This window comes from Propithecus coquereli, unplaced genomic scaffold (genome assembly GCF_000956105.1).
Source record: "Propithecus coquereli isolate 6110/MARCELLA unplaced genomic scaffold, Pcoq_1.0 Scaffold177, whole genome shotgun sequence".
Lineage (NCBI taxonomy): Eukaryota > Metazoa > Chordata > Mammalia > Primates > Indriidae > Propithecus > Propithecus coquereli.
Window position 1 is genome coordinate 4,617,442 of NW_012142412.1, and position 13,056 is coordinate 4,630,497.

Consider the following 13,056-nt stretch of genomic DNA (forward strand, 5'->3'; position numbering starts at 1 on the left):
AAAAAAAAAAAAAGTCTCAAGAAAATATCCAAATCATACAACATCAGTTTGGCCTAGCAGCAAACAGTAATGAGTCTGTCACCACTGACCCTGCCCAGAGTAGCAAAAGGGCAGGTGCATCACCGAGCAGAGCTGGGAGGGATGTCACTGCCCCAGGGAAGCATCTGGAGTTTTACGAGTTCATTACAAATCTAGCAGAAGGCAGCGGAAACAATGTCAACTATAATGCAAACTGAAGAGGGCCGATGAAGCCATAGCTAACAAAATCAGAGCAACAGACTATGGAGAAAATGAACGACTCTTCAACCCATATATAGAGAGCATTTCAAAAGGTCACTAGGTGAAGTTTGGGATTTTGTTTGTTTTTTTGGTTTGGTTTTTAGTTCTAGTTTTTCGCCTTCCTCTGAAGCATCAGGGATTGGAGGCAGGACGCAGGTTACAGGAACTGGTGGACCAATGGTCTGATTCAGAATGGCAAGTCCTACGTTCCTATAATAAAGGGGAAATTACAGCGTATCACTTTGTATGCACACAGATCTAGGGACACATGCACACTCTTACTCTCTCAAGGGGTCTGAAATTTCAGCAATTCAAAAAAAAGAACTTGACAAAGATAAAGTTTTACACCAAAGCCAGGAAAATATGGAAAATCCAACGGCAGTGGAGAGAGTGGTAAGTAAAAAGCAAAGATTCAATGGGATACACTCTGTTCGATGCCTTTCACCCGACAGGTGTTCAACCCAACAGGTGTAGCATCCTTCCCTGACGTTTACTTATGCCAAGCAAGTAAAAAGGAAAACATTGACAAAGTAAAACCAGAGAGCTGGCATGTCTAAGCTCTACATACAACAGGATGAGAAATTGAGCATTTAGCAATGTTTTCAAACTAGAAAGCTAGAAGGCTTAGAGGAAGAACAACAGAAAATTCTACTAGACATGTTTATGTAATTTTCCAATCATGCCCAGTAGAAAGTTCTTCGAAGGCAGAGATTGTTCCTTACTCATCTTTGTGTGTGCCTACAGCAAAAGTATATGTACAACGTATGGCCAATGGAAGGCTTTTCATAAACATCTACTGATAAATAAAACAAAATTCTTGTTTCAACAAGATTCCATCATGGAAACTTGAATTGGATGAAATCTGCATTAAATGTACTCAAAACAGAGTAAAATTTAGGGTTTTAGTTTATAGGAGAGCCTTGTAAAATGCGCCAGCAATAAAACTGTGTGATGTCGGGTATTATTTTAATCAAAACAGCTTCTTGTGTTTTAAACGTGAAAACTCGCACAAGATAATCTCAAGATGAGCAACTCAGTAACTCCAACCACTCCGGTGGCAAAGAGAGTCTTTATTAACTGGATCTGTTAGTAGAAAGCTGAATTGCCGCAGAGCAAGTGCTAATAACCTCATTACCCGCTGGGGGCCATGCAGACAGTATGGTATTGAATCCAAACAAAGGATGAGAAGACTAGTTTCAGGATTTTAAAACTAAGGCTTTGAAAAAGCGGAAACACACTTAAAATAGAGAAACACCCTGTTAAGCACAAACCAAATAAATGTGAATATTTCATATACATGTGTCCATATATGAATACACATATTTTTCCCCTCTCTGCTCAGTGCTACTTGTGAATGATACATAATTGAATGCTTCTTGCCATACACCACTAAATTTTGATTTTTTTTTTTTTTAAAGTACAGCTTCACTTAGTATCTCAAACTAGCTGCAAATATCTTGATCATTTCTCTAGGATTCCTTTTTTTTTTTTTTCTTCCCATGTTACAGGATCTCAAAGCCACTTAACCAATCAATGTATTGATTTACTCTCTTACATTAACACTTCCTGAATGATTATAATGAACCTGTTCTTTTTCCTCTGGAAAACATGGGCCTCTTTTACATTAATAGGACATGAATAACCTCTCAGTCAACCAGTGAAAGCATAAAAGAAAGATGTGATGAACAGAGTTTTACCTGACTCACCCATTATCCTACTGAGGGCAGCGTTTCTCGTGGGCGACTCATCAAGCCCTTCAATCCCACTGTAGAGGGAATGGGAAATTCTCCGTTCTCTGTCATCCAACACTGTTTCGATAGGCAGCTCAGGTCCAGGGGGGCTCCCAGGTGACTTTAGCTACGGAGAAAGGAGGACAAGGGAAAATCAGTGCTCGGAAGCCCATTAGCAGCATGGGGGAATTATAACAACTTGCCCAAGGCCTGTATCCAACTGGGTACCAAATGAAGTAGAACTTTTCACCCTGTACCAAAATAATTTGTGGTGACAGCTCTGCCTAATGACCAACTTTCTATGCCACGTTACACTGGGCCTCCCATGAAGTTCTGTCAGATTTCAGCCATTGGAGGAAAAATATGTATATTAAGAGCTTTCTTTAAAATCTGCTCTTGTTGCTTATTTTTTTAATTTGACTGTTAGTGTCTGTTTAAGTCAAGTTAAGTTATAGTTTAATCCCAAATTCTGTACTAGGCATTGCTCTGTGGAAGGCATGCTTTATGAGAATGGAAGTTGGAGTTTAGCTATAGTTTTCATATTAATACTTCTAGGATATAAATGCATGTAACAATTAGCATGCATTTGTGTGTGTGTAGGTAGAATTATTTCCTACTCTGTAAGACCTAAAGACTCCATTTGTCAGCTCAGGTATCTTGAGCTATACACGAAATTTAAATTTCTTCTGCTAGAAATTAAGCATAATCATAGTATTATCTTACTACAATCTTTAAGTATGAGATAGTAACTGAGAAAAGCCCTCTAAGAGTACACAGAATATGGAAATAAGATAATGAAGCACACATAGTATGAGTATTTCACAAACATACAATCTACTAAATAAGCAAAGAATACAGGTTGATTTCTATGACCATGAATTAAAATGGTATGTGGCATTCCTTAGAACAGCTAGGTGTGTGTTATAACTCAAATTCTTCATAAAAATAATATGAATAAGAAATTTATGTTAGTAAAGCTTTGAAAAAAATCTGCTTCAAGGGGGAGCAAAGTACACTCCACTGCAGTCCTTGCAATGTGGGCTCCGAGGTTAACCACATGGACTAACTAATCTCTTGTGACGCTTTGGTGCCAGCCAGAGACAGGGAGGGCTGCTGAGGGGCGGGCTGGGGCGAGGCCCAACACGGGGAGATGAGAGAGAAGACTGCTCATTCTAAACGTGAAACCACAACTGTGGCACTTCCTCCGTCTCAACAAATTATTATTTCTGTTAGAAGCTATCATCTGTTTAATATAAATGAGATATTTAATGAAGTTCCGAATTGTAGACTTATCTCTCCCAGTTTGATAAGCGCTGGGGAGATTGAACGCATTGAAGGGTCAACACAATTACAATTGGAGGCACGTCAAACTGCAGGAGAATAATAAACTCGCAGCGCTGGTGAATTAGACTCAATAAGGTTTAAATTGTGAAATGAGGATTTATTTTATTAGGTTTTTTTTTTTTTTAAATTGCAGATTACAACTGACAGCTTTACTGAGAAGTAAATTAAATATTCAAGGTCTCTGATGTAAAGAAATAAAAGAACAGTTTCTGAAAGAATATAATGCCTAAATTCCAAGATACTCTGGGGAGGTAAAAAGACGAAAAACAAATAAAACTAATATCCTATGCCTTTAAGAACGAGACTGTTTGAGTTTTCTACATGAACGCATACATTAAAGAGTATACATACATTAAGACTTGCTCTGTCTCTATAAACAAATCCTGCTGGTTATACAATAATGTATCAGAAAACAGATGACACATCCTCAAGTTTGCTTGAGAAATACATTTAATTGAACTCCATAATGCTGCAATTTCCGAGATGATAAAACCTTTATAAAGCTTCTTCATGAGAAATCCCTAAATATCCCAAAAGGCTATTTTAAAATTTTATAAAGTCAAATAAAAATTCCATTAAGAAAACAGTACATGCGGGGCTTTCTAGAGAAAAACAATAAGATGTCTGTTCAGGAAAAAAACACTCGAAGTCCTTGAACATTTTCATGGGAAAGATTCTACACCTCCCCTACCTCCCCATCACATCTAATCTGCATCTCAAAAGACAGATTTAAATGAAGACATCAATAGTCTACTACATAAATATTTAACAGAAGATACAATGCCTTTTAATTTCTTCAAAAAAAAATGATTGGGGTACACGGTTTTGTTTTAAATCTTTTGATGATTTTTTTGTTGCAAGAACTTGAGCTTAAGAGAGGGAAATGTGTGAGAGGGTGCGCCCCCAGCACACAGGAGGAGACAGAGCCAGTGGCCCTGGGAGAACCGCTGGCCTCTGCTCTCCTCGCTGCTCCCACGCCCCTGTGGGCTCCTTAGGTATTAACGCCTTATTAAAAATAATCTTAACTAGAAGAAGAAACCCCAGTAAACAGAATTGCAATTCACATTTTGTTGTCTGCCTGTTGTTCTAACGTGCAAAAATTTCCCTCCATCCCACTTAAGTCAGTCCCAAGTAGCAGCAGTTCTTTGAACTCTCGGCTCTATCCCTAGGAAAGCGTTTCTACCTATTAAAGAATAAAAATAGCTCTAGGTTGCAGCAAGATAATCCCCACTGGTAGATGTGTAGAGTGATATGGTCTTTTGCTACGGTAATTTGGAAATGTATTATTACAGGCCAAACAATATCTTATTTTTTCATTCTGTGACCAGGCTATTTTATTTCACTTTGTGGTCACTAGCCCAAGGAAATAATAAGCTAAGTGAATAATAAAGATGCATGTGAATCAATATTTATCAGAACTTTATTTACAAAGGCATAAAATGTATTTACATCTAAAAAGAATGTAAACATAGTATGCTTTTAAAAATATGTTCAAATGATCATATACTGCTTTCATAATTATAAAATAACAAATGCTCTTTAATAACAAAAAGCTGGATATCGTCCAAAGAATATGCTTTTCATTATATACTTGGCATATTCTTCCTTTCTTAGGAAAAGTTAAAATCTTGGTCTCTTTTAAAAGACGAATACAATTTCTGTGGGTTTTAGTAAAGTCTCGTTTTGTTGGTAAGTGCGCAATTAGTGAGTTGAATGATGTCTTTTCACCTAAAGAAAATATATCCCACCATCTCCACTATAACTTGAAAAGTTGGCATAGGTATGGCTTTAAACCCCCTTCAGGAAACTTCAGCCTGGATCCTAGTTAGTAACTGGCTAGACCTTATTATCCAATATTTCAGTCTTTATGAGCATACTCTATTTTATCCCCATGCCTGGCATAGAGCAGGCACTGGTGGAATAATTAGATTAATAAATTCACTCCTAAGAAAAGTGAATGACTCACATTTTCCTTAAAATGATATACTAGGTCACATGGAAGTAGGCCTTTAAAAATGAGGGCACAAGATGCTGTAGAAATTAAAAGGCATTTCACTCAGATTGCAATTATGCATTGCAGAAAATACCAGCATCCACAGGTAAGCATGAAGCCATAAATGAAAAAAGAGGGGAGTGGAGGAAGATTTAGGTACAGGTTCACGTTCTCTTTTCATGCAAGACCTCATTTGTTTCCCTTCACATCCCCATGACGGTAACAGCAGGGAGGTGAGGCGACCTGGCCACGTTAGTCCGTGGCAGAACCAGAATTTAACTGATTACCTCTGATTCTAAAGCCCGCGCATTTATTGCAAGCTACTTACTTTCCCAACACAACTGGGATAGAAAGTGCCTGAACAACACAATCACAGTCAATTTAGATCGCCACACTTACGCAAGAGGGACGGACACCTTGCTTCTAAATGACCTTGCTATCTTGGCCTTGCAGCCATTAAGCAAATCATTTGACCTCTCGGCATTTATTTCTTAATACAGAAAACGAAGAGAACCATAAATGATACCTTAGTACCCCCTTCCTATTCTAACATAGCTTTCTGATTCTAAGCGGATTAAACCGAGAGAAAGAATTCATTTTAAAGTAGTGCTTGATGACTAAATCCCTCCATATGGGGTCTAAGACAAAAGCTCACCTGGTACCAAGAAAAGGCTTTATAGAAAATCACTTCTAACAAGGACAGAGTGAAATGCCTGGATGCCATGTTAAATTACAGTCATTTCTACAAATATTAATTTCCTTCAAATAAGTAAAATCAGCATAATTCTCTCATACAGGTGATTTTCAAAACCCAAGGAACAATGCCAGGAGTTGACGCTCACTCCCCTCCACCCTCCTTCAAAGTCCCCACAAAGGTGTCCTTTGGGGTGAGTGATGCCAATTTTTCCCTCCTTGCTCTGCGTATTCCAACACTGAAACAATGAAAAAGAACACCAGGGCTTAAAAAAATGTTTCTCTAAAGAAGTTAACCATCCTTTAGGAGCATAAAACAAGGGGAAGACATTTTTATTTCTTTTAAAACAAAAAACAATGATTGCTTATGAAATGTTTTAAAATGTAATTAAGAGCATTAGATCTAAGGACAGAAGGAAAGCAAAGGGAATTGGGAATCACTGCCCCCAAATTCATTTTGTTACTTCTGTTCTGATGGCTGTTTCAGAACTTCAGTTTTTAATGCTATTAAATAAATAAGTTCTCTTTTTCTTTGAAAAACGCCAGGCTCTCCAAGGTGGCTGCCTCGTCATTCAGTCTATGCTGGTGTGTCAGGCCCTGGGCTGGACACCAGCAAAAAGCCGATAGGAACATGGTAGATGGATGGCGTCCTGGTGGTCTCAGAATTTACAATTTCAGTGAAAGAAAATCAAAAAGGAAACCATGCTAGTGTGATAGCTGCTGGATGAAGGCAAGTGCACAGGGTTATGAAAATATTTTAGGGAGAGAAAACAGAAATCTAAAGACTGTGTAAGTCATTGCTAGGACAAGAGACAGAATGAACTCAAGCGGAAGACCTAGAGGTGAAAGACGGCTTCACGTATCCGAGAAATTACAAGGAGTGTTGAATAGCTGGAATGGAGACTCCACAGGGAGGGGCTGGAGAGCACAGACACTAATCAGGCAGGTCCTAGTGGACCACATGATGGAACCGGCATCTATCCTGGAGACGTGGAAAGCTCCTGAAGGGATTTCAGCAGGGAGTGACATGATCAATTTATTTTGTAGAAAAATCTGCCTGACTGCAGAGGAGAGAACAAATTGAGGGAGAAAGCCGGATCACAGAGAAATCCCTTGGGGAGTGGCAGCAGAGGACTGGTGAGAGGATGGGTCTGAATGTGGGCCGTGGCCGTGGGGAGGGAAAAGGGTGGGCTGAGTGCAGAGAGATGCTAGAGGCAGAAGCTATGGGCATAGTGAAGGCATCTGAGAAGTCCAGGGTGACTCCAGATCTCTAGCTTCTACATCTGAAGGAGTGTGGTGCCTTGTGAATTAGGGGCCCGGGAGACATACCAGCAACTATAACACTGGGCAGGTGGACAGAGGACTCTGGTGCTAAAACGGAGTTCTGGGCTGGAAACAGGATGATGGGCCCCAGCCTAACACAGGAGGTTACAGACGACCAGGGAGTGGAGACCGGCTAGAGAACATGCACAGAGGAAGAGATCAGAAAGAGCCTCAAAAAATAGTAACTAAAGATGAACCCTTAGAGGAGAGAGAGGAGCCAGAATCTTGCAGCAGAAAAACAGAGGAAAGAAAGAAACATTCTGAGAATAAAGTGGTGCCCAAAGATTCCTTAAATATCAAGCAAAACAGACTTAGAAACAGCGTGCAGAAAATGTCTCCAATGTACTGTGTAGGGACAAATATTAGCAAAACACAGGGTTTTAAGACAGTACCTAGAGTAAGGGGAGTCAACAAATAACATTTTAAAGAAAACACAGAAGGATAATAACACAACGCTTCCACGTATAAGGGAAGGAAAAATGTCAAAAAGCACAAAAGATTTTCTTTTATATATATATACACTCATCTTGTCTAGCTTGAAATCAAGTATGCGAACCCTTGGTGTAAAGATGAGACAGTAAAATGGAGCTTTGTGCAAATGTCCAAGACCGGACTGCATGGCTAATAGACCCAGAAGAAGAGAACTTACCATGTTTTGGCTTGAGGTTCATTCAGGACAGCAAGAGCCCTGTGTTTATATCAATATTTACTGTGATATAATTTACACACACCCTCCCAGAGACTCAGGGAGAGGGTTTTCCAAAAATAATAACAGATAAGTACAAAAGCAGCAAAATCATACATTATGCCTAGTGGAAAGCTGAATTGAGACCTTCCGTCGTCACGTAACTCTAGTTAAACCCTGTCAGTACAAAAGGCCTCTTGCTAGTATTACGAAGATAGCACAGCACTCATGATACGATTTTTTTTGGATATAATTGGTTTATAAGCTTATTCTGTCCTAAGAAATAGTAATAACCAGCAATGTATAAAAATGACACCATAAGGAATATCGAATATTAAAATCTATTACTGTCTATTACAGCTATTTCCTTGCTTAAATCATTTTCATTCACACAAATTCATATGCAGAAGTGAATGAGACACAGGGAGATATTTCTGGGGGATTCCAATTTCATGTACTTTTACAGGGCAACAGGGAATAAAATCAGTCCTTTTATCAAAACATTTTCAGGCTGGTGCAGGTTTGTTTTATTACGGTTGGGGGAACCCTAGGGGATAATCTGAATCAGATGAATGAATGTTAATCTTCAGTTCATTTCTGACATTTTTAGTTCCCCTACAGCATTCAATGTTTTCTGCGTCGGAAAACTTTGAGAAAGAAGGTAACACAAATTTTAGTGTGTTTTTAAAGCCGCCAAGATGATACAAGCTCCATGAAAGAAGGTAACCCAACTGTTTTATTTACCACTGTGTCCCGAGGATCTAACACATGTTCTGATCTACAGTAGATGCTCAATAAAACGCCTGTGGAATGAACGCTGTCCTGTGGACTGTGAAACTATCCAGTTGTCCAAAAGCAAAAGACTTAATAAAGAATAATGTGTCTTGTAAACTTACTGTTGATAATTTTTCATGTAGCCCTTCAAGGGACTAATATTAACAGATCAATTAAAGTTTTGGCAATGAGTAAAAGCTATTATTCAAGAACATCAGTCCAGTAGCCCACTCTAAGGAGCTTAGCTTTTTTACATTTATCTTACATAAATGTTTTTATGTCCTAATCTTTTCTGAGATTTTCAGTTAAGCTTACAGTATTCTCTTGCTGTTGTGAAACTTCATTTGTTAAGTATTACCAACTCATTCTACATTTGGCAAATAATAAATCGATAGTCAATAACCTTTTAAAATTGGTCACCTCTATCTTGACTACCCAATGAGCTCAAGACCACATTTTCTTTAAAAAATGTGATCATATTATATGTTCAGAGGAGCAGTCTTCACAACCTGAAAAGCTTACTTCATATGTTTATTGAACAGAGGTTTTTAAAATAAGAAAAACACTTAATTTATATACAATTTTAGTTTTGTACAACTTCCTAGTAATTTTATCTTTTATCTTTTCTAATTTTAAAATAGGGGGATCTGAGCATCAATAAAAAGGAAAACAGAAAAACTTTGAGTTTTCAGTAGCTCATTTCTGCAAATTATCAGGTCTAACCTATTTTCTATAGGAGGCATAGAATTTATAATAAATCTATTAATAGAAATTTAGCTTTATTCAGATTCCAGTATTATCAAATCTCCATATAATTTATTTTTAACTTTCAAAATACTCCGTTATACAATAAAGTATGTTTTTGCTTATTTGAGAAAACAGATTATCCCAGCCTTCAAGAGAGGATGCCTGTAGTTTTTTATTCTCTCCTAATCCCATAGTGCAGCATACATTTAGAAAGAGCAGGGTGCTATGCAGCACAGGTCACTGACAAAGCAGGCATTCAAAGGATACAGACTCAGCCCCACAGTGACGGAGAAAGGGGAGACCGAGGAAAGAGAAGGAAGCTTTCACTACTGATAATCTCGCAAGAGAATGCCCACATGTAAGGAAGCCAGACTGTTCCCCACTAGGGCATCTGTAGAGGTACCCCATTTTAGATAAACAAAGGATAAGCGATTGTTTCTCCCGGGACTGCCACCTCCCAGGTACAACCTGCTGACTAGAAGAGAAAGCATTGGCTCTGAGAAAGAAGGCGCAGCCCTGTTTTCGAGAAGAGAACTCAGCTGAAGGGGCCTTTGAGAGAGATTCTAGTGTTCTTTGCCAAGTTGGCCATACAAACATGAACGTCCACTTAGGAACGTGCTGATCACATAATTAAAAAAAAAAAAATCACAATCCACTGACAAAACAAGAAAACTACAGCAAGTAAAGATAATTTAGGGTTATGTGAGGTAAAGTCTGGAATCTGCCATTCTTCGTCCAATGTTAGGCAGAAATTTAGTCTTATTTCGATTTCAGATGCGAGTCATTGTTTGTTTATTTATTTTTTTTTTTTTACCTCATGGCACTTGCTTATTCTCCTCGCAACGATGAGCTGGATCATTCCTCGTTTGTTGCCCTCGGTGGACATGGACCGTCTCAGGGTTTCCATGGCGTCCTGGTTAGTCTTGCCCAACAGGGATTCTCCATTTACTGCTATCAGCTGATCGTTCACGCGAAGCCTTCCATCCTGGGAAGAAAACAGGTGAAAAAGAAATAAGTGCTATTAAATCGTCTGCTGTAAAAGAAGTTGCTTTCCCTTTGAGTCGAAAAAAATAAAAAACAAAATTAAAACAAAGCAGAAAAAAAGTGGGGGGGGCCCTTTAATCCTAATAGATCACGCCCAATTGAACGCGGGCATAATAACCGTCTAAGCAGCCATTGTGGCCTGTGTCTATTTCAATCATTTATACATTTGTAAATCAAGTCATTACCATAATCTGTTTACCAAAATAGCATACTAATTCAAAGGACACAAAGTGATTACTTTCTTGCTTCCAGAAACACCCATAGAGGTTATTTTACAACCTAAGATATGCGAAAGCTCAAGGCTATTAGACAGTTGCGGAGAAGTGCCCCCTGAACAAACAGCCAGGAAATTTTCTCTAGGCTGAAAAATAGAATAAATGACCCACATCAGGGGAGAGGAGGAGAAAAGATTAACGCCTACTAGACGCCAGTGCTGTGCCAGGACCTACGCTGCGTCTTTGCATAGATTAACTTCATTTAGCAGCTAGCACGAGTGTGGGCTGTAAGCCCTGTGAGATAAAAACTGGAAGAGCTACAGTTCGGGACTGCATCCCCAAATGACACATCCCTGAGATTTCTCCGAGTGGATCATGAATGGGGTTATTGTGAAGGCACCAGAAAATGTCAGTTAGCTGTACACATTTCCAAAATAGGAATAGGGTTGAAATGACACATTTTTGTGAATGGGCGTATGCTTGCTGAAATTGACATATACTTACCTTAGACGCTGCTCCTCCGTTGATAATGGACTTGACGAAGATTCCCAGATCCGCGTGGTTCTCTTTGGAACGGTTACCTTTGACGCTGACACCAAGACCGGCAGATCCAGAATCATTAAGCGGAACTTCAAACGTCAGAAATTCCCTGGTGCCGTCGGGTGTGAGAACAATGTCCTCGTCTTCTGCTTTCTAATAGGGAACAAAATTGCACAGGACGTTATAGTCCAAGATTTGTTTCTCTCAGTTATTTTTAAAGACAGCAGTTCTTTAGTCATAACAAACACAGTATTTCCACCAAAGTTCCACGACAAGATTCGTAACAGTGCATCTGCACCCCTACCAGATGATTTCTGGAACCAGCTGTTAATATTTTTATGGAGCACTTATTTCGACATGAAAACAAACCTAAACCAGATTTGAGAAATACAGGGAAAAGATGTTGTGGAAAGACTGAAGACACGTAGATGCCTGGAGATTAGGAAGTTTTCTTCTTTTTGGTCTGTTTATATATTCTAAACAATAGGAGTCCAAATAAACATAATTCATTTGTCTCATTTTTTTAACTCCAAATTTCCAATGTTATTAATAGTTTAATGTTCACTAATGGTGTATCATTTTTATTCACAAACAGCAGCAAATCCTATGACACAATGTCACCAGAAAAAGGTATTTAGGTTCAGAGAGCCACTAAAGAGTTTTAACCTCCAACAACCATGAGATAAAGTGGAGATAACATCAGAGAAAATTTTTCCACAATATTGTACCATGCATAGTATTACCCGAGTAATATTGTTTCACTAGTTACTTGTGTATCAAGTTTTAATTTCGTAATTGCAGTCACCAAGAGCAGAAGATGACTGTTTTAAACTAGAACACATCTAGGATATACAAATTCTTATTCATCTCCCTTAAAACAGAAGAAGAAATGAAAGCTGAATGGACAACCTAAGGAGATGCAGAGATGACATATTCTGTCATTAAGAAATGTTGCACTCCGGAAGAGGAAGGGCTCTGCTTTCAGAGCTCCTCTTCATCAATCCCACCAAGGCTAACTTCAACCACCACCGCACCGGCCATCTCCAAACCAGCGAGGCTGGAATTCCAGTTCAAACTCAGTGTTTCCAAACATGTAACAGACGTGTGGCACAGGCTCTCTGAATCAAAACGACATGCCTCATCCAGTCCTAAACCTATTCTGCCTTCTCTTCTCTCGTGCACTTTGTCAATCAAGTTTGAATTATCAAATTGTAATTGAAGAATGGTTAAGACTTACTATGGTACATCGTTAGGCTGAAATATAATGTATCCTTTATAAAGACTGTGCTTGTAAAAAAAAAAAATGTTCAATTACACAAATAAGGCTATTGCAGAGTGATGGGAAGTAGGTAGAATTCAATGTTCTTCTTTGCATTCCACCAAGTTTTTGAAATTTTCTAATAAGAATCAAAATAATTAAATAATTGTAAAGAGGAATTTGGGGATTTAGCATGCAATTTCAGATGTCTCAATTAGATAAAGTTTTGCCAGCACAGTATTTATTGGTATGCATTCTTCTTAAGCTATCATAATACAAGTAAAATGCTATTTTTAAGTCTTCAAATCCATAGTAATGTGATTTTTAAAGTCATATTTCTAATTTACTAATATTCAGTGTTAACATTTTGTGATAGGACATTCTTTGTACCATCTCAAAAAATGGCCTCATAGTTATTAAGAAGAGGAATA

The 13,056-nt window shown here is 38.4% G+C and overlaps 1 protein-coding gene across 1 annotated transcript in view; it reads right to left on the reverse strand.

Moving 5' to 3' along the window:
- The window catches only part of PARD3 (par-3 family cell polarity regulator), a 714,541-nt gene that overhangs the window by 245,337 nt on the left and 456,148 nt on the right, over positions 1–13,056 (reverse strand). The window contains exons 11-13 of the mRNA XM_012642182.1: positions 11,332–11,520; positions 10,383–10,553; positions 1,986–2,136 (exon numbers count right to left, since the gene is read on the reverse strand). Of these exons, the coding sequence (XP_012497636.1) occupies positions 1,986–2,136; positions 10,383–10,553; positions 11,332–11,520 (511 nt within the window). The remainder of the gene's footprint in view (positions 1–1,985; positions 2,137–10,382; positions 10,554–11,331; positions 11,521–13,056) is intronic.